Genomic DNA, 21,875 nt, shown 5'->3' with positions numbered 1-21,875 from the left:
ACTGGTTTTACTGGTTCATGGAGCTGTGGCTGGGTTCTCTTACACTCCCTGGTCCAATAAGGCGCGGTATCCCAGCAGAAACTAAAACCCACTGTCGCTTTCCACCATTGCAGCTGCATGTTGACTTGGTGCATGCGTTGATCACCAGCTGGTGCACAGCCTTCACTAGCAGTTTGCTGGTTTGTTTGCTGGTTGATGAACATCAAGACCATTTAGATCATTTAGATGTACTCTCTTTCCAGCTGGTCCATCGTATTCCTGAGGCCAGCTTAAACTACCAGAAGGTTCCTCCAGGTTCTGCTGCCATCTTGGACCTGGACGCAAATATGAATGAGCCAGAGCCCACTTCTTTGCAACGCCGTCCGTGGAACCGCGAAGAGGTCACTGTCCAGTCCCACTGAGGCCACGTTCACACTGCAGCTCAGTCAAACACAAACCCTAGGTTAGGTTTTATTGCAGGAGAACAAGGCATGTAGAATTTCTCGATTCAAAATGTCTGGTTTTAATTTTCACTTATTCAGCTTGGTTTGATGAAATTAAAACTTTAGTAAAAGAGTTTTATTATTAGACCAGGAAGAGTTATTGGTTGAGCTTCATTCAGGTACAGGCTACAGTATTTTAGTCCAACAAAAGCACTGAGGTTCTCCTGTCTGTGGGATCAGCTCACTTCTGCTCAGATATTTCATTTTTCCACCTGGTGAGGATGAAGAAGCTGTTAAAGCCATCCACATTTTCATCACTATTAGCTGTTTATGAGCCTTTCTGAACCAGTTAAAGGGTACAATTACAGACTCATCCTGAGGCTTCCCGAACATCTTATTGGTTAACATTACAGACTTTTGCATATTTTAATTTCCAGACTTCTTATTCTCTTTAAGCAGGTCTTTTAAAGAATACATTCAAAACTTTGATCTGAATTTAGGGGAACTTTTTCTACAGTTGTATGGCTTTAAATTCAGAACCACATACTGGATGGATGGATGGATGGATGGATGGATGGATGAATGGATGGATGGATGGATGGATGAATGGATGAATGGATGGATGAATGGATGAATGGACGGACGGACAGAGAGATAGAGAGAGAGAGAGATGGTACATCTCTTAGGGTCACTGTGTCTCAGTGCTCTCTTTCAGGTTTGTTGACCACCACTAGTTCCTGTCCATTAGCTCCACCCGCTGCTGTTCTCTGGGACTGAGATCTTTGTGATGGCCCCTCCAGAACATTGAGCCACATTGTAAATAATCTGCTGCTATGCTGAGGTTCATTGTCCACTGGGGAGAAAAATTTGTGTCCTAAACCTTCTGGCTTGAGATGTTGCAAAATACCTAAGCAACATGATGGTGTCACCCCATACTTCACAGATGGGGTGATGTTCTCAGCCTTGCAGATGTATCAATGGTCATCATGGTCAAACCCTTCTGTTCTAGTTCCATCAGACCACAGGAAATGTCTCCAGAAATGTTGTTATTTGCCCCTGAGTTCATTTGCAATGTTGCTTTTGGAGTGATGGCTTCTTCTTCTCTGAGTGGCCTTTCAGCCCATGTTGGTACAGGACTTGTTTCACTGTGGATATTGAATCTCTCTTCCTAGCTTTAGCAGCATCTTTAGCTTTTGTTCTGTGGTTGATACGCATATTTCACACCAGAACCCGTTCATCTCTGGCATACAGAACCCGTCTCCTTTCCCAGCATGGACATTCCCATGCTGCTTATACTTGCATTTACAGTGCCTTGTGAAAGTATTCAGCCCCCTTGAACTTTTCAACCTCTTGCCACATTTCAGGCTTCAAACATAAAGATATAAAATTCAAATATTTTGTGAAGAATCAACAACAAGTGGGACACAATCGTGAAGTGGAATGAAATTTATTGGATGTGTCAAACTTTTTTAACAAATAAACTGAAAAGTGGGGCGTGCAATATTATTCAGCCCCTTTGTGTTAATACTTTGTAGCACCTGGGGTTTGTCTCTATCAGTTTTTACATCGAGAGACTGAAATTCTTGCCCATTCTTCCTTTTAAAACAGCTGGAGCTCAGTGAGGTTGGATGGAGAGCGTTCATGAACAGCAGTCTTCAGCTCTTTCCACAGATTCTCGATTGGATTCAGGTCTGGACTTTGACTTGGCCATTCCAACACCTGGATACGTTTATTTGTGAACCATTCCATTGTAGATTTGGCTTTATGTTGTGGATCATTGTCTTGTTGGAAGATAAATCTCCGTCCCAGTCTCAGGTCTCTTGCAGACTCCAACAGGTTTTCTTCCAGAATGGTCCTGTATTTGGCCCCATCCATCTTCCCATCAATTTTGACCATCTTACCTGTCCCTGCTGATGAAAAGCAGGCCCAAACCATGATGCTGCCACCACCATGTTTGACAGTGGGGATGGTGTGTTCAGGGTGATGAACTGTGTTGCTTTTACACCAAACATATCGTTTTGCATTGTGGCCAAACAGTTCGATTTTGGTTTCATCTGACCAGGGCACCTTCTTCCACATGTTTGGTGTGTCTCCCAGGTGGCTTGTGGCAAACTTTAAACGAGACTTTTTATGGATATCTTTGAGAAATGGCTTTCTTCTTGCCACTCTTCCATAAAGGCCAGATTTGTGCAGTGTACGACTGATTGTTGTCCTATGGACAGACCCTCCCACCTCAGCTGTAGATCTCTGCAGTTCATCCAGAGTGATCATGGGCCTCTTGGCTGCATCTCTGATCAGTCTTCTTCTTGTTCGAGATGAAAGTTTAGAGGGACGGCCGGGTCTCGGTAGATTTGCAGTGGTCTGATACTCCTTCCATTTCAATATGATTGCTTGCACAGTGCTCCTTGGGATGTTTAAAGCTTGGGAAATCTTTTTGTATCCAAATCCAGCTTTAAACTTCTCCACAACTGTATCTCGGACCTGCCTGGTGTGTTCCTTGGTCTTCATGATGCTCTCTGTGCTTTGAACAGAACCCTGAGACTATCACAGAGCAGGTGCATTTATACGGAGACTTGATTACACACAGGTGGATTTTATTTATCATCATCAGTCATTTGGGACAACATTGGATCATTCAGACATCCTCACTGAACTTCTGGACTGAGTTTGCTGCACTGAAAGTAAAGGGGCGGAATAATATTGTACCCCCACTTTTCAGTTTTTTATTTGTTAAACAAGTTTCACACATCCAATAAATTTCATTCCACTTCACGATTGTGTCCCACTTGTTGATTCTTCACAAAAAATTAGAATTTTATATCTTTATGTTTGAAGCCTGAAATGTGGCAAGAGGTTGAAAAGTTCAAGGGGGTCGAATACTTTCGCAAGGCATTGTAAATGCATGAGCAGATGAGCATGGAATCTTCAGGTATCCAAAAATTGGGTCCAAAGACGAACCAGTCTTGTGGAGGTCCACAATGCTCTTCCTGATGTCCTAGTTGATCTTTTTAAAAATTGGCTGCCTCCAGTTAACTCAAATGTTGTGAAAAATCAGAAGCTCATAAAGTCAGGACATCCTCATCTGGGCTTTTCTAAATGTCTTCAAGCAGAGTGACGTCAGTATTTTTATTATCCTCCATTAAATATAAATAATTTTAGTTGTCCTAACTGACCAGAAGTTTGTCTGATTTATTTGTCACAAAGTGAGAATAAAAAGGTTTTGTGTTCTTTCTGCATTTGAATAAAATTCAAGATAAGTTGAAATCACGTCATTTTGTCAACATATCGTTGTGGTTTACATGTAGTATGAGTTTATTTCTTAGTTTGACTCTGTATTTAACTCTGTTCTTACATGTGTTCTGCGGTTCTCCACCAGAAGGCTGTAAAACCAGCTCATGTTTTACCTGCAGTCGCACATCGAGCTCTTTAAACAAACCAAATCCCCATAGTTGTTCAGCTCTAATAGTATCAGGACCACTAAATCTGAAAGCATAAATCTTGTCCTGATGGTGGCGCCACAGGATCTGATCTGCAGTGTGAACTCAGCCACAACTCCTCACTTTACGGTGAACATTAACATTTGTCCGTCTGCTGCAGTCAGTTTTGGGTTTGCTGGGAAATCAGTGCTGACGATGAAGCTGCCCAGAACTCATCTTCGTCCTCTCTCTCTGTGTTTGTGGAAAACTCTTTCAGGTGATCCTGGACAACCTGATGCTGAACCCGGTTTCTCAGCTGTCTCAGGCCATCCGGGAGAACACCGAGCAGCTGGCAGAGAAGATGAAGTAAGGGACCGTTTTGGGGTCTTGTTACTTGGTCTGCTGTGGATTAACTAACTTGATCTTCTTTGGTTTCAGGGTTTTGTTCCAGAACAAAGCAGATGTCTGGGAAGAAATTGAGGCGAAGATCAACACTGAGAATGAAGTCCCTATCTTGAAAACCTCCAACAAGGTACCATTGCAGCTTGATCAGCTTTTAGAAACAGCATTCAGAGTTCAACACCTCCTCATCTAAATTTTCTTAATGCCTACAGGAAATTACCTCCATTTTGAAGGAGCTGAGACGAGTTCAAAGGCAACTGGAAGGTATTTGGGATCATTGTCCTGTTGATGATCAACAGTGGAAAAAGCTTCAGCTGACTCTAGAATACTTTGATATATAGAGAAGATTGTGGTCCACTCACATCCTGTGGCTGTCAAACAAGCCCAGATCATGAGCTCTTCACTACTTGACATGGTGCTGCAGATGTTCTGTCTCTGAGATTTGTAAAATATTTGCAGAGCACAGACCGAACTGGAATGTTGGCAGCCAATGGGAATGTCTACAAATTTGCTAGGTTGGAAAGTTAGCAGCAGCACCAAATGAAAGTGATGAAGACATTTCCGAGGGCCATTTATAAAACAGAAGGCTCAATGTAGTCAGAGTCCAACCTCTTTAGATACTGACCACGTGCAGTCATAGACATCATTGAAATTTGACAAAGGCAAAAAAAAAGTTGCAGTAACTAAGTGTTTTGTTACCAAGTGAGAAAAACAAGATTTATTTCTGAAAAAGTAAACTGAATTTAGGTTTCAGCTTACAAAAAATGCCACATAGATGATTTTTATAAAGTGTGAAGAGCTGGAGACCTAGTATGCAGCCCTGAGGAACTCCTTTGGATATTTCTAGGAAAGAAGGGGGCCCAGCATGGTGGACACTGACAGCTGACAGCACAGCTTTGTAAACCTAAGTCATGCAGCCATATTCTTTTACAAAGAAGAGGCTTTCTCCTCAAACCTTCCTCAGACATTCATGCTTGTTCAGCCTTTTTCTAATTCTCCTGTCGTGAACTTTGACAAATAAGCTAACAGAGCCCTCTAGACTCTGAGGTGGAGGTCTTGGGTCATTTCTTGGATAATCTACAAATGTTGCTTTCTGAGTCCATTGGTGATGTCTTTCCTCCTTGATGTTTACTTGATTATTGGGCCTAATATGATGCAGACTGAGAATGTATATCTTCAAATGTAAACTTTTTTCCCAACTAGTCAGCTTGGGGTTTTAAAGCGGTACATTTTGGGTTTTTTTCTGTTGTTGTAGTCATCAACACCATCGTGGAGCCTGCTGGGAGTCTTCAGGCGGCAGCCATCGGAACATCATCTCTGACTCAAATGCGCCAAACGTCAAAGGAGAAAAAATTCATTACCAAACCCCGAGCCTCCAATGCCAACGAAAGCACCAAGCGACCGCCACGTGGGTCTGATGGGTCCCACTACATGAACTGAATGGGCAACCGTAGCACATCTGGACAGAAATCATGCATCCACGCCACTGTGGTGTAAGCTAGGGCTTAGCTACAGTTGAACTCTACCTTAATAAGTTTGTATTTGGTCTATTTAAACAGGAATCCCTTCTCTGGGTGTTGTGCTTGCCAGGGCCGCCGTGGTGTGGATGCACTGAAACTGTCCACAACACACCCCTCATCTGTGCCCAGTGATTTTATCAGAATAAGAACATCGTAGTTGGCCACAGTGTGTCTTTGTAGAGCTGCTTTAACGTCGCACAAGCTCAGCCAAACTTAGTCAAAGCTACAGAAACAAACAGCTGCTCCCATCACAGTGTTACGCAGACAGTACTGTACAGACATATATTATTAACTTTGTGCTTTGATGATCTGTTGTGTTGCATTTGAACAGAGGATAGAAAATGTCCTTAAATCATTCTGTGTATATTTATAAGGCAAACGTTTTACTTTCTGCCCATCAGAGGGGTCCCACGCTGCTTCCACACTTCACAGACAGGCTCCAGTGGTCTGTACCAGTAGAACACCTGTAATGTTGTATTCCACTGTATGTTTAGGAGTCGCCTGTCCGACGACACCCAGGGTCTTAGCCTTTTCCATCTCGCTGTGATTGTGATGCTTTAGTTTCGACCTAATTGAATGTTGTGAGTGCTGAATGTGGGAGAGACTCTATGAAATAACTGAAAAATCTACATGAGGGCAAATTTACCGTGGGACCAGCTGGTCCTTGAACGCATCGCCTCTCTAAACTCAATGAATGAATCAGTCTGACACATAAAAAATTAAATGTATTCATCAAAAATGTACAAAAAGACCTGAGAATGTTGGGCGTTTAAACTGAATTCCCTGAAGACAAACAAACAAGATGTCTTAATTATAAGTTAAAGATCTTGTAGTTGGACATAAATCTGATGCTAAGGAAAAATCCTCCTCAGAAACCGGACTTTCTCAGTCTACCAGGTTTCTGTGTCCAATGGGGATTTTTTGATTTGTCCGGAGCTCATGGAGGAGCTACATTTAGTAATTTAGTAGCATGTTTCCATTAAAACTGGGCTTTCAGAACCTACTGTGGTACTTGAGTTATCTCACATCTGATTGGGTCCTGTGCTGCCTTATTGGAAACAGTTTGACGTAGATAGCTCTCGGTTTTATCAACCGGTTCACTGGCCACTTTATTAGAAACACTTGTTCAATTTCTGTTCAGTGAATCACATGGCAGCAACTGAGGGCATTTAGGCACCGAGGCATGGTGAGAAAGACCTGCTGAAGTTCAAAGTGGGCATCAGAAAGGACAACAGAGGGCATTTAACGGACTTTAATCATGACATGGTTGCTGGTACCAGATGGGCTGGTCTGAGTATTTTACAACATGTGGGATTTACACCCACAACCATCTCTCAGGTTTGCAAAGAATGGTCTTAAAGTATCCAGTGAGCAGCAGCTGTGTGGGGGGAAATGTCTTGTTACTCTCACAGGTCAGAGGAGAGTGGGCCGGCTGGTTCCAAACTATAGAAAGGCAACAGTAGCTCAAATTACCATTGGTTCCAATCAAGAAATGCAGAACTACCATATCTCAAGCACAACACCTGGAACATGGAAGCAGCTGGGCTACAGCAGCAGAAGACTACACCTGGTGCAGCTCCTACCAGCTAAAAACAGGCAATTTACACCGGATCAAAAAAACAGGACAACAATAGGTTGGAAAAACGTTTCCTGGTCCAAAGAGTGGATTTCAGATGGTTGGATCAGAATTTGGTGGCAACAAAATGAAATAATGGATCCACCCTGCCTTGTATCAATGGATCAGGCTGGTGGATGTGTGAGGGACATTTTCTTCCTCCACTTTGGGCCCCTTGGTACCAGCTCAACATCAACTAAACCCAACAGCCTACCTGAGGATTGTTGCTGACCATGCCAATCTCAAAATGACCACAGTGGACCTATCTTCTGATGGCTGCTTCCAGCAGGATAACGCTCCATGTCACAAAGCTCAGATAACCTTTGAGGTGTGGTGGAACATGAGATTTTCATTATGGGTGTTCAGCAGAGAAATCTGCAGCCACTGTGTGATGCTATCATGTCAATATTGACCCAAATCTCTGAGGAATGTTCAGACACCTAATTGAGTTTAAGCTATGGAGAATTAAGACAGTTCTGAAGACAACGTTGGGTCCAACTCTGTTTACTTGGTACTAGCAAGGTGTTTCAATAAAGTGGCTGGTTCACAAAACATATCAGTTACATGATACTTCTAAAAAATTTCTAAACATATGTGATTTAGAACACAGTCTCAGGCATTGATGCATCACAATCTGTTTAAATTTGTATGAAAAATATCAAAGTTCTGCAAATTTACCTGGAATTCCTGGAGTTTTCATAAGTGAAGGACTTTCCACATTTGACCTCAGTGACAAAAATATCATATTATAGAGGTGAAGAACTCAGACATTATGTCCCCTGAGGTATAAAACCAGCTGATCCAAGGCTAGTTAAACAAATGTTTGGAAGATTTTAACCAAGAGTCTTTTCCTATAAAATTTAAACCCCTGTGAAAATGTTCCCCACAAATCTTAATGTGAAAATCTGGTTCCCAAATATCCCTTTGATTTGCCTGAATCCATTTTCTGGACACCTCACCAGCCAATCAGACTTAAACATCAGCCTCTTCTCCTATTGGTCCAGACACTGAAACGGTCTACATCTGTTACTCATCTGGTCCACCACTGAAAAAGGACAGGAGAAATACTTGTTGGTGATTGGACAAAGCAACGAATTGTTTCTCACATTTTTAGACCTGAAACTGCTTGATTGTCTGCTCATTGGTCCAAACATTTGAGTTTTCACAAGAAAATGATAGTTTGAACTCTAGCAGCATTATTTTGTTCTTGTGTTTGTCTCGGGTGGAAAGATATTTAGACTTAAAAGGTTCAAAATGTTAAAGTTAGTTGTTAACAAGCGAATAAGAGCATTACAACGTCAGTTAGATCTCTCCCTGAACTTTCCTTTTACTGTTAGATTACTCACCTTAAGATACCCCTGAAGTGAAAATAAACCTGGATTCACACATTTTCCTGACCAACAGACCACCTGGATTGTCTCTTAAGGCTGCGACTTTGAGCTTGAGTTAATAGTGTTCATTTTGCAGGTATTTGAATATTCAAGAGCAACAACATATGCTGTCTGTCATTCACTAGATTGTTTCCAACTCCCAGATCTATATAGAACCCTTATGGGCATCACAGTTTTAGAGAAGTGCTATACGACAGAATATTTAGAGATTTACACGGTGGGACGTCCGGAACAATGGAAGGTGAACCTGGTGTAAAGTAGAATGTGTGGGTTTCTGTGTGTCTGTTTGCTGCTGGCTGTGCTGTAGTCAGTGTGCTGGACCAACGTTTGTGTTTTTCTTCTGTCTTTGAGTTAAAGCACCTGAGACCTACGTATGTAGAGTGCTGTACAGGTAGAGGAAAGCAGTGATCCTGTTCATCTCCTGAATCTGTTAAGAGTTTACTTCATTAGCCTAGCTTAGCATAATTACTGAAAACAAGGTGGAAACCTGATGCCATCATCAGAGGTATGCTTGGGTTGTCGTTCACTTTGAACAAAGCTTTTACTTTCCTATATCAGCAGAATAGCCTATATGGGCAAGTCTGTAAGCAAACCCCTGATTACATATATTGTTTTGCAAGAAATTATAATTTTATTTATGGCAACATAGTTCATTAGAATTGAAATGTTTCTTGATTTTTTTATCTTAAACATTGAGACAAACGACATAGACTCAATGATTGAGCCCTGGGGAACTCCGGCAGTGAATATGTGTTGTTCTTTCTGCTACGTTTGTTTGTTTTTTCAGGTTTGTTTGTCTTCAGCAGCATGTCAAGTATGAGGCTTTTGGAATCTGATATTTTTGTGTTTTGACTGATGTAGGCCGGTCCCCGTTTCCAATTTTAGTGCCAAGCTAGGCTAACTCCACTCTGGAGATTGTGTTCAAAAACATGATCTGATCTCAGACAGAAATGAAGGATTCTCTATGGAAACCTATACAAACCACTCTAATGAAATAAAATGGCACATGGTTTGCCATATTTATGACTTTTAACGTCTTGATTTTTACTTTTGAAATGAATCATTAGATATAAAGTCACAAAAAGATACAGTCAGAAATTAGATGTTTTGCGAGATGAAGTCAAATGACTTAAGATGATTAATGATGGTTGTGTGTGACTTTAAATCTGATCATGACAACTTCAAAAGCCATAATCCTGACTTTGTTTCTCATTATTATGACTTTCAAAGTCTAAATTATAACTTTTAATCTTATATATATATAACTTTGTATCAAAAAATTGCAGTTTCAAAGTCAGATTTCTGATTTTGCATCCTGTAGTTTTTACTGTCAAAGTCATAGTTATGAGCAACCCTGTGACTTTTTCCTCCTCAAGTGGCACAAATGGGCTTCCATAGTTTCACTGAATGTGTGGAGAAACCAGATATGGCATACCTTTATTATAAAGTGCACATTTCCAGGAGCTTGAGGCAGGTGAGATTCGATGCTAGATCACCAAATGTGCACTTTTTCCATTGGATGAACAAACACCAGAAGAAAATGGGTGGAGCTTTTATGTATCCTTTATGCTGATTGTTTTGTTCTCTGAAGCAGTTGAGAATGTATTATTTTATCACCTTCCCACAGCACAGTCCTGACAGGCCATTGCTGTGATGATGTAACATCGGCTGCTACAGCTGATTGGTCACTTGGGCTACATGCGCTTTGTGTTTTGTTGCAGTGCATGCAGTTGGGAACAATGACCTAAATAAGCAAAGCAAACCAAACATCTGCTCTGTTTGTCTTATTTTTTATGCATCTGATCAGATTATGGTGCTGCAGATGGACATGCATTTCTACCAAACTGTTTCTTATTTTCCAAGGATTTTCACATATCTGAACTTTTATTTGTTTATCATCATTTCTTCGTATCATTCTGTCATTTGTAATAAACGGACTCCATGCACTCTGTTGGTAAACTGTTGGAAGCCGTTGTTTCTGCAAGGTTGTGTTTTATTTTCTGGAAAGCAGCTGAAGCATTCAAAATCATAAAAAAACTGTTTATCATCTAACTGATTACAGGCTTGGCCGGGTTGAATGTAACACAGATGACCATCGCACGTCACATCTAAATCAGGAGGTATATTCTCACTGCAAATACGGCATTTTACACACGTGTGGTTTATCCTGCTTGCTGATTGGAATAACGTATATCTTTTTGCACACCTTGCACAGTTTTACCAACTCACAGTCACTCATGGGCCTGTCAGCACTAGGTCTTTTGCGGGGTTCCCTGTGTCTACTGAAACAAGAAGAGTTACGACAGATTCTGTGACAACCTGCACAGGCGACAGGTTCATTAATTTCACGCATACACTGGTATGAGTGACACACCGGACAATAGCCTTCACAATGGTGTGTGTCTGGCTTTTCATAGCTCCCGTAACAATATGCACAGATGTATCTCGATCCTATAAAACCCTTGAGATTTTTTATCCCATAGTAGTGACCTTGAAATAACAGCAGAAAGAGAGGGTTTTGATCGATCAGGGAAACTGGTCTCAAATTTACACAGAGCTGCAGAGTCTGTAACGGTTCTGTGAAACACTACAATTTTTCTCTTTAGAATGTTTTCAAATTTACCAATGTCGCTGAAAGTTACTGCTGTCTGATCATCTAAACCAGCCCTGTGTTGCCACTCCCTCCCCAGCTCTAAAGCCTGATTATCAGTAAGGTTAGAGTCAGAGACGTGTGCAAGACTGATGGCAAAACATAACCGATTACCGGTATTATCTACAATATACAGGTGACGCTTTTTCTTATTAATCAGTTCACAGTCTAACATTCCTTTAACCTTACGTTTTGACCCTCCTGCAGGGTCATTAACTACCTGTAGAACAAATTCCAGGTTATTATCTGCAGGCATTTCAGCGTTGGACTGTACTAACTCATCTAAAAAATCCTCAAAAGCAGGCAGAATCATATTGCCATCAACATGACGTTACGGTTCAGATTTTCCCCGACTAATTCTAGCTGCACAACATCGTTACGTCTGGCTAACGATCTTGCAGTATCGGCTAATTCAGTGAGAATATGCATGATGTTTATATAGATTGTAGCGAGATCAGGAACATGACCAGGGCAGGGAGGTAAAAGGTCTCCTTATTTCAATGTTATTAAAACGTTCACGTTCAACAGTCGCAGGAGGATCTCCCTCAATCTGATCAGGGTTGACTGCAACCTCTGGATTGAAATTACCGCCATGCTGCCCAGTATGATCAGCGGCGTGTGACGTTGATTCATTTTGATGAATGCTGGATGGAGACGGTGTTCTATTTAAATCTTCCACAGCCTTTTCTAATGAGTGTAAAAAGTCACCGTACAGATTTTGATTTATTACATTTTCACTGTTAGCAGGAGATGCATTTAACCCGATGTTATCTGCCACATCAGCATTAACAGGAATTTCATTAAGATGAGCAACAACATTCCTTATCTCATTCAGCGCATGTGTGATCTGGCTTTCCATATTAACATGAGTATCAGAAGAAGAAGAAGACCCAGGGATCAGTTTAAATTACCTTGATATCAGCGCAATGTTTCAGTAACAATGTCTGACATGCAGCCAGAAGCGTTAAACTTTATGCTTTATTAAAACGGTCACGTAAGGATAGGGGAACTCTCTGTCTGCGATGTTGCTGTCCAAGTCTCGATGAAATCTGCTCCACCATCAACGTTGCCTCTGGGGGACTTCAATGCCCACGTGGGGAACGACAGTGACACCTGGAGAGGCGTGATCAGGAGGAATGGCCTCCCCGATATGAATCCGAGTGGTGTTTTGTTATTGGACTTCTGCGCTAGTCACGGATTGTCCATAACGAACACCATGTTCAAACATAAGGGTGTCCATCAGTGCACTTGGCACCAGGACACCCTAGGCAGGAGGTCGATGATCGACTTTGTTGTCGTATCATCAGACCTTCGGCCGCATGTTTTGGACACTCGGGTGAAGAGAGGGGCTGAGCTGTCCACTGATCATCACCTGGTGGTGAGTTGGATCCGCTGGAGGAGGAGAAAGCCGGACAGACTCGGCAGGCCCAAGCGCATAGTGAGGGTCTGCTGGGAACGCCTGGCGGAGCCCTCGGCCAGGGATGTATTCAACTCCCACCTCCGGGAGAGCTTTGACCAGATCCCGGGGGATGTTGGAGACATAGAGTCCGAGTGGACCATGTTCTTTGCATCTATTGTCGATGCTGCTGCCCATAGCTGCGGCCGTAAGGTCTGCGGTGCCTGTCGTGGCGGCAATCCCAGAACCCGGTGGTGGACACCGGCAGTAAGGGACGCTGTTAAGCTGAAGAAGGAGTCCTATCGGCTGTGGTTGGCTTGTGGGACTCCTGAGGCGGCTGATGGGTACCGTGAGGCCAAGCGTGCTGCGGCCCGGGCTGTGGCAGAGGCAAAAACTCGGGCCTGGGAAGAGTTCGGTGAGGCCATGGAGAAGGACTACCGGTTGGCCTCGAAGCGATTCTGGCAAACCGTCCGGCGCCTCAGGAGGGGGAAGCAGTGCTTTGCCAACACTGTTTATAGTGGGGGTGGGAGGCTGCTCACCTCGACTGAGGACATTATCGGGCGGTGGAAGGAGTACTTCGAGGATCTCCTCAATCCTGCCATCACGCATTCCGTGGTGGAAACAGAGGCTGGGGGCTCGGGGTTGGACTCTTTCATCACCCAGGCTGAAGTCACCGAGGTGGTTAAAAAGCTCCGCGGTGGCAAGGCTTCGGGGGTGGATGAGATCCGCCCTGAGTACCTCAAGTCTCTGGATGTTGTAGGGCTGTCATGGTTGACACGCCTCTTCAACATTGCGTGGCGGTCGGGGACAGTGCCTCTGGACTGGCAGACTGGGGTGGTGGTCCCCCTTTATAAGAAGGGGGACCGGAGGGTGTGTTCCAACTACAGGGGGATCACACTCCTCAGCCTCCCTGGTAAGGCCTACGCCAGGGTATTGGAGAGGAGAGTCCGACCGATAGTCGAACCTCGGCTTCAGGAGGAGCAGTGTGGTTTTGGTCCCGGCCATGGAACACTGGACCAGCTCTATACCCTCTACAGGGTACTCGAGGGTTCATGGGAGTTTGCACAACCGATTCACATGTGTTTTGTGGACCTGGAGAAGGCATTCGACTGTGTCCCTCGTGATGCCCTGTGGGGGGTGCTCCAGGAGTATGGAATCGGGGGCCCTTTATTAGGGGCCATCCGGTCCCTGTCAGAGCGGAGCAGGAGTTTGGTCCGCATTGCCGGCACTAAGTCGGACCTGTTCCCGGTGCATGTTGGACTCTGGCAGGGCTGCCCTTTGTCGCCGGTCCTGTTCATAACTTTTATGGACAGGATTTCTAGACGCAGCCAAGGGCCGGAGGGGGTCTGGTTTGGGGACCAGTGGATTTCGTCTCTTCTTTTTGCGGATGACGTGGTCCTGCTGGCCCCCTCTAGCCAAGACCTACAGCATGCGCTGTGGCGGTTCGCAGCCGAGTGTGAAGCGGCTGGGATGAAGATCAGCTCCTCCAAGTCCGAGGCCATGGTTCTCGACCGGAAAAGGGTGGCTTGTCCTCTTCAGGTTGGAGGGGAGTTCCTGCCTCAAGTGGAGGAGTTTAAGTATCTCGGGGTCTTGTTCACGAGTGAGGGAAGAATGGAGCGGGAGATCGACAGACGGATCGGTGCGGCTGCCACAGTAATGGGGGCGTTGTGCCGGTCCATTGTGGTGAAGAGAGAGCTGAGCCGAAAAGCAAAGCTCTCAATTTACTGGTCGGTCTACGTTCCTACCCTCACCTATGGCCATGAACTTTGGGTCATGACCGAAAGAACAAGATCCCGGATACAAGCGGCTGAAATGAGCTTCCTCCGTAGGGTGGCCGGGCACTCCCTTAGAGATAGGGTGAGGAGCCCGGCCATCCGGGAGGAGCTCGGAGTAGAGCCGCTGCTCCTCCACATTGAGAGAAGCCAGTTGAGGTGGCTCGGGCATCTATACCGGATGCCTCCTGGACGCCTTCCTCGGGAGGTGTTCCAGGCACGTCCCACCGGGAGGAGGCCCAGGGGACGGCCCAGGACACGCTGGAGGGACTATGTCTCTCGGCTGGCCTGGGAACGCCTTGGGCTCCCCCTGGAGGAACTGGAGGAGGTGTCTGGAGAGAGGGACGTCTGGGCGTCTCTGCTGAGTCTGCTGCCCCCGCGACCCGGTCCTGGATAAGCGGAAGACGACGAACGAACGAACGAACGAACGAATTAATTCAGTAGGTAAATGAGTATAAGAAGAATTAAACTTACCATTCAATAAACCTCTAACCAGCCTAGCCCTGTTATAAAGAGCACAGAGTCGCCGTCTTTTCCTCAATTTAAGATATTCTGTGAAACAAAATAAAGTTGCCTTACAATGCAGGTCTTTTGAAAAAAAAAAATCTTGTTTCTGTGAAGATTTGAATATAACTATAACTTACTCCGTACACGGGGTATTTGAACGGTTCCGGGCGGTTCCAACTCTTCCTGCACTGAACTGCTACAGTTCTGCTGAATGTTATCCAGGCTTGGGTTCTGGATTAAATCAGTCGATATAAAATATTTTATCAGGGGTTAAAACAAGTCTGCAATAACGCATAGACCTGGGAAAACATATGCATAGAAATATATATATATATATATATATATATTTTTTACTTACTCTCCTCTTCCGGAGCTGTTAATTTTTCCGGTGCACGGTCAGGGGACTGTGGTGCATGAATGGCTTCGCCCTCTATTTCATGTTTAGCTGGGATCGGATTGTCTTTTTTAAAGACAAGTTTCCGTCTCAACTTTGATTTTTTCGGAGGCAGACGGTTACAAACGCTGACTTCTCCAACGTTCAGGAATACGTCTCTTGTTAAATCTGTAAGCAGAATTTATTTCATTTATTTTTTTAATTTACTGGAGGTTTTTGTTTGTTTCAGGTAACATTTCTTGTAAAAAGCAACATCATCTCGGACTTTCAGATGATTTTAAAGTTCATTTCCTCTTCAGCATCTTTTGAAATTATTTAAAAATCCCAACATATTATTACTATGATTAAATATTTGGTCAAGTGATTTTTAAGGCTTGAAATTAAAGGTTTAAGACATTGACTTGACTTGAGACTTACTTGTGACTTGCAAAACGATGACTTCGTCCCACCTTTACCTAAAAACAGCAGCTTTCTTAAAATGACTGGAAGGAACTCACACTTATTTTTTAAGTTAATGGTCCAGACGTCCCAGATGGGGAGTCATTGGTTGAACGCAGCAGCATAACCTCGCCCACTGTCAGCAGGATTTTAAAAACGCTTCTAAAAGCCTAAATAAAAGCAAAACAAAGAAACAGCTATAAGGTTTTATTAGCAATAATGTTTTTATTACGACTTATTACAACAGAAATAATGGATATGGAAACGACAGATGTTCTGAAAGGAGACCAGAACCTTTCAGAAACCAAGAGAGGTTTGGTCTGAAGAATTCAAAGGAGTATATTACAGGATATTATTAAAAATCTTTACCGCTTGAACATTTTATAATGTAATTTAAGGGTTTGTTTTAGCTTTGGTATTTCAAAAGAAAGGCACATAAAACCCTGATTTATTGATCTGTGGAAAAAACCATTTGGAGCAAACAGATGATTCTTCTTTAAACACCAATAAAAATAAAATGAATACATTCAAAGGTATTTTTCATTAGTTATTATCATCATGAGTCCACTGATTGTTGATGTTAGACTCCGCCCATCACCAGCTCCTGTGGGTCCGCCCCCTCCATGGATTGGCCTGTACAGAAAACCACCAGCTAATGTCACTGAGGTCAGAATAAAGTGCTGGGCTTATTCAACGTTAGAGCGAGACGACCTCACCTGTCACCTGCTGATGCCGCTGTGTGACACCATCGCCTACATCATCTGGAGGCCAGCGGAGCTCTCCACTTTCCACGTCATCTGCCTCTGTGGGCTCCACCACGATGGAAGGGAGGCGTTTGGAAAGTTTTGGAGCACGTTCCTTAGGGTCTGGAAACACCTGGAGAGTTAAAACAGGAGTGGGTGTCATATCCACGGTGGTTTGTGTGCAGGCTCTGTTTTTGTGTGCTGTGTTCTCTCTGTGCAGGGTGTGACTGGCAGGTGCTGCTGCACAGGTGTTGCTCATCTGAGAGCAATCAGGTGGGCTGCTTATGGAGTGGAAACCCAGAGGGAGGCGTCAGCTTGTTTTCTCACTCGGCGTGGTAACAGCTAGACCTCTGCTTCTCTGCAGTCCTGCTTCCAAGCAGTTTTTCTGCTCTCCTTGTTTTTCTCCCCCTGCCTTGCAGATCGCCCTTTGCTTTCTGGTCTCCGTTTTCACTTGTGTCATGTTCAGAAGAGTTTGAGAACTCCAGCCTCGACACTTCAGCCCTGAGCCTCCTCTCTGCTTCCAACTCCAAACCCAGCTTCTCAGGAGTCACCTGAGAACCACCCGTCAACCTGCCTGTCCACCCTCCAATGTTAAAACTCTCCAAACATGGTGGAGTTTCCTGGAAGAGAAGAAACAAAGCACTTCATCCTCCAAAAACTGTTCACAGCCTGTCAGCCTCAAGCCACTGTGGAGAAGGACTTATTTTCCCCAAGAACAAGTATTTGCCAAGAACCCAACCCCTGTAAGTCAGCATCTAAAGAACACATTCACAGTTTCTCTGTTTCCACCTAGAGTGTTTACCAGCTTCTGTCTTTCTCCTTCAGAGAGATCCTGCGTTTGTCCACCAGCTTGGGTTCCAGTCCAACCTTTGTCCTCTTGTTTGTGTATCTCACAGTCTAAGAAAAACCCTATTATGACAGTGGGCCAATCAGAATGCTGCTTCTTGGCTCCTGATGGTCTCACCTGTTGGAGTATTTGATAGTTTCTTAAAGGAGGAGTTGAGGTTTCTTTTTTTTTTTTTTTGTGGAAACATTACTGAGATTAACCTTGATAATCTGTCAAATCTTTGGTAGCTATAAAACATGTCTGTAGGTTATTAAAACAGGTTAATCCACAAGAAATCACTCTAACATTCAGAAGACCAGAAATTGAGAAATCTTTAAAAGAACATATCTTTGATTTTGTTCCCTTTAACATCTTTAATTAGATGTTAAACCCTGGTTGTTAGGCCCCTGGATGTAATGTGTTTGCGGGTTTTTTTTCTCCCTTTCAGGTCAGAGTGTGACGTCTTTCCAATAGAGAATCTTTGAGTATGCATCTTCTACCCAAAAATGCTGGTTCCTGGTTGGTTCCTGAACCTATTATTGCAAACCGGCAGCTGGACACTACGAATCCAGATCCATCCATCAGATACAATGTCCAGCTCCTTCTGAGTAATCAAAAGAAGTTAAGGGACCAGAAAGCATCAAGGGATGTGTAGTCCCTCCAGCAGGTTCTGAGTCTACTCTGAGGTTTCATGTCAGTGGGAGGTTCCAGTAAAAAGCCACCGTAAGCCACCATAGCAGAGGAGTTTGAGCTCCCTGTGATCCCAGAGGTGGTGTTCCTCAGGGTGTTTCTGCCAATCCCAGAATCTGCCGATTGCCATTTTTAGAGTAAATTACATTCCAGAATTTTAGATACAAAACCAATTATAGCACACATTAAAAAAATGGTCAAATCAGCCCCTAAGTGTGACACAAACAGAACATAAGAACATTGGTTCTGGTAACAACTGGATGAACCCTTTTCATGATTTTGATTAAAGAAGACCTGGAGCCAATGAGCACCTTATGGTCGAGCCTGGCCGGGCCCAGGCAGAGAACCCTACAGGTCCTGGATGTTGGTCCACCACCTGGGAGGTGGGTTGCAGGTGCGCTGGAGAGGCTGGAGACCTGGTTGTTACAAATTCCATCATCTCAACTGGCTTCCCTGCATGTTTTCCTCTGAAATGATGGATCTCCATTATCTTTGAAGGATCTACATGTGTTGACCTGTTCCTAACCCGGTTTTTGTTTTAGTGATCTTAGTTATTTTGTTTGTTTGATGCAGACCAATAATTTCCTTGCACTCAGAGAAACATCCTGTCTGCTTCGTTTGGTGAGGCAGGTCCTGGTAACTGTGCTTCATAAAGAGTTTAAAGTATTGCTGCAGCCGCCATCAACCATCACTCAGGTCTCACCTGAAAAGATGCTGCTTCCTCTAAAGGAGCTCCACCCACTGTGGAGTCACAGGTGTTGATCACCTCGTTGGTCATCCCAGCCAATCAGAGTTTAGGGACAGCAAGGAGTGAGGAAGCTGATGAGAGAAAGCAACAGTCGTAAGATTTGAATAAAATGTTACAGAGAAGTATTCCCGCTACTTCAGCGTTCCACACGTCATCTCATTCCAACCACAAACTTTAACCTATTTTATTGGGACAGATCCACACAAAGAATTGAGAGATAACTGGTTCATGGTGTTTGAGGTTTTTTACAATGTAAAATCTGAAAAGTGTGGTGTGCATTTGTATTCAGCCCCTTTGAGTCAGAACTTTGTTGAACCTTCTCTGGCTGCAGGTCTTTTGAGTTTATCTCTTTGAACATCTACAGACATTTCTGCTCATTCTTCTTTGTATAAAAAAAAAAAAGCACAAGCTCAGTCAGACTGAATGGAGAACATCTGGAACATCGGTTTTCAAGCCCTGCCATAGATTCTTAGTTGGATTTCGGTCTGGACTTTGACTAGGCCTTCCAACACATACATGTGCTTCAATCTAAACTATCCACTGTGTCTCTGGGTGTATGTTCAGGGTGGTTGTCCTGCTGGAAGTCTCAGGTCTTCTGCAGCCTCTAACTGGTTTTCTTCCAGGATTGTCCTGGATTTAGCTCCACCTTCCCATCAACTCTGACCAGCTTCTCTGCTCCACGGCATGATGCTGCCACCACCATGTTTTATCATAGGGAGAGGGTATTTTCCATCACACATTCTGAATGTAGGCCAGATAGTTCAGTGTTGGTCTCCTCTGATCTGAACACCGTGTCTCCTAGATGGCTTATTGAAAACTGCAAACAGAAACTCTTGTGGCAGTTATTTTTGCTCTTCTTTTAGAAAGGCCAGACTTGTGAAGTAAATGCCCAGCCTGTAAGTTTAGGTGGACATCCATGTCTTGGCAAGTCTGCAGTTGGTGCATCTTCTCTCCGTGTTCAAACAATGGATTGAACAGAGCTCTGTGAGATGTTCAAAACTTGGGATGTTGTTTTAGCACCTAACGTTGGTTGAAAATGAACCAGATCTTCCTCCCAGACCTGTCTGCTGTGTTCCTTAGTCTTCATGATGCTGGTTCTCTAATGTTCTCTAACAAAATTCTAGAGGTTATCGTAGCGCTGGGTTTATTTAGGGGTCTCAGAGCAGAGGGAAGTTTAAAGTTGTAATGTGACAAAAGGTGACGTTTTTAAGGTGTTTGACGTGTTTGCAAGGCCAACCATCTAAATCCAGCCTGCAAACATGTGATGCATATGAGGTAATAAAACAGTGACCATCAACAGACGAGTCTGTGTGTCTGCACGCTGCTGCTTGACGACACAAACATGCAAACACCACCACGTTCTCCTGTTTCCCTGCAGCTGCAGCTGTGTGTTTTACTGTTTCCAGAAGAGACAGTTGGGATTCTCAGATGTTCTTGTCTCATTCAGTTCCTCAGAATGAATGTGAGAACATTGACCTGTGCCTCCTTGGTGTTTGATATCAACCCCTCCTGTTTCAGGTGCTTCGTGGGTCAGAAGATGTCTCTGGCCAAAGTTTTCAGGAAGAATTCGGCCCTTTGAGCAAATGTTGCTGAAACTGTTAACTAAAACTTGACACAGGATTTGATGTTCTTTTAGTGGTTCTGTTGGGCCCAGCAGGTTATCTCACTACTTAATCAGGTTATGAACAGAGACATTTCATTCTTGGCAATGTGCGCAGATGTTTTTCCGAGTTAGAAATTTGAATATTTTCCTGGAGCAGAGCCCAGACAACAGATGGTGGGAAGAGCTCACGACAGACATGTTTTCGACCAGCAGGGGGCACTGTTCACCTCCAACAGGATGCAAGATGATGAAGGAAGAGAATAGACGTATCAGACAGGTGAGACAAGATTCGGCAGGTAAGTTAAACCTTTGGAAACTCCTGGATTATTTAACGCCAGTAATGCACTCCTTTTACCATCAGAGCTGCAGGACCCGAGGACAATACTGCTAACGTGTCTCCATGACAACAGTGCGGAAATGTTAGACTGATGTTTCTGCAGTTTGAAGTTAGTTCATTAACACAAGTGTAAGCACAGAAAAAAAATCAACATGATGAAGACCAAAACCTGAAAGCATAAAGATCTCAGCATGATTTATTTATGAAACATTTTATTGAGTGAAGATGAACCAGAAGCCTGAAAGCAAATAGACGGAGTGTAAACAGGTGACTTACCTGGTGATCGGGATTCAAAAACTGGACCTAAAGCTGAATCTTCAGAGGTTTACAGGCGATCAGGCAGAAACCTGCTGCTGCTGCTCATTGATCCAACTCGACTGACACTGTGTGTGTGTGAGACAGAGAGAGAGAGAGTGTGTGTGTGTGTGTGTGTGTGTGTGTGTGTGTGTGTGTGTGTGTGTGTGTGTTTTGCATGAGGTCCTGATTTGACTCTGTGCAAGATTTGCATGAAGGAGTGTCTGGTTGTTGTTTCCGATGACGCCTCCGTCTGGATCACGTCATTGTAAACATTAGATGTGGAAACTAAAAAAGTAAAAGAAGTTTCTTATCCAGCTAACAGTTCATCACATTTTCCTTCAAAGAAGAAAGACTTTCTGGTTATCATTAAAAGTCTTTGTCGATGGTTCTTCAGGTCTTTCAAGGTTTTTATCTGGATTTTGGCCCCTTTTTGATTCAGTTTTAGTCCATCCATTGATGGCCTTGGACATAACAAGTTAGCAGAAGGGAGATCCACACATTCCTCTCACCAGAAACCCTCTCCAGCTCCTTCTGGGGAATCCCAAGGTGTTCCCTGGCCAGAGGGGATGTATTGTCCCTCAAACGAGTTCTGGGTCTGTCGTGGGATCTCCTCCTGGTGGGATGTGCCCAGAAACCCCCAAAAAGAGGCCTCCAGAAGGCATCCTGTTCAGGTACCCATGCCTCCTTCCCTAACTCCCCCTGGGATGA

General features: G+C 43.8%; 2 protein-coding genes and 1 long non-coding RNA gene across 11 annotated transcripts in view; 2 read left to right on the top strand and 1 right to left on the bottom strand.

The window, feature by feature from the left end:
* The window catches only part of cep170bb (centrosomal protein 170Bb), a 31,843-nt gene extending 21,118 nt beyond the window's left edge, over nucleotides 1–10,725 (top strand). For 4 of the 6 annotated variants that reach the window (XM_047387924.1, XM_047387923.1, XM_047387922.1 and 1 more), the window contains 5 exons: nucleotides 243–380; nucleotides 4,116–4,204; nucleotides 4,277–4,370; nucleotides 4,453–4,504; nucleotides 5,496–10,725. In XM_047387924.1, coding sequence (XP_047243880.1) covers nucleotides 243–380; nucleotides 4,116–4,204; nucleotides 4,277–4,370; nucleotides 4,453–4,504; nucleotides 5,496–5,680 — 558 coding nt within the window. In that variant the 3' untranslated portion in view covers nucleotides 5,681–10,725. The remainder of the gene's footprint in view (nucleotides 1–242; nucleotides 381–4,115; nucleotides 4,205–4,276; nucleotides 4,371–4,452; nucleotides 4,505–5,495) is intronic. The other 2 variants (XM_047387926.1, XM_047387927.1) reach the window with 1 other exon arrangement.
* A 5,449-nt stretch (nucleotides 10,726–16,174) lies between these two features.
* Nucleotides 16,175–21,348, bottom strand: LOC124881786 (protein LBH-like). 4 transcript variants are annotated; one of them, XM_047387576.1, is made up of 4 exons: nucleotides 21,147–21,348; nucleotides 18,886–19,001; nucleotides 16,640–16,799; nucleotides 16,175–16,556 (listed from the first exon to the last, which is right to left on the bottom strand). In XM_047387576.1, the coding sequence occupies exons 2-4, from the start codon at nucleotides 18,958–18,960 to the stop codon at nucleotides 16,504–16,506; spliced, it is 288 nt and encodes a 95-aa protein (XP_047243532.1). In that variant the 5' UTR covers nucleotides 18,961–19,001; nucleotides 21,147–21,348; the 3' UTR covers nucleotides 16,175–16,503. The 4 variants fall into 4 exon arrangements, with proteins under 4 accessions (XP_047243532.1, XP_047243534.1, XP_047243533.1 ...); XM_047387578.1 differs by lacking the exon at nucleotides 21,147–21,348 and adding an exon at nucleotides 20,761–20,874; XM_047387577.1 differs by lacking the exon at nucleotides 21,147–21,348 and having other exon boundaries at nucleotides 18,886–20,664.
* Nucleotides 17,269–18,473, top strand: LOC124881787. Its single transcript, XR_007041750.1, has 2 exons — nucleotides 17,269–17,409; nucleotides 17,492–18,473. It is a non-coding gene; the product is annotated as an uncharacterized LOC124881787 (long non-coding RNA).
* Nucleotides 21,349–21,875: the final 527 nt, after the last annotated feature.

The sequence above is a fragment of the Girardinichthys multiradiatus genome, chromosome 15, assembly GCF_021462225.1.
Source record: "Girardinichthys multiradiatus isolate DD_20200921_A chromosome 15, DD_fGirMul_XY1, whole genome shotgun sequence".
Taxonomy (NCBI): Eukaryota; Metazoa; Chordata; class Actinopteri; order Cyprinodontiformes; family Goodeidae; genus Girardinichthys; species Girardinichthys multiradiatus.
This window is presented reverse-complemented; position numbering and strand designations above follow the sequence as displayed.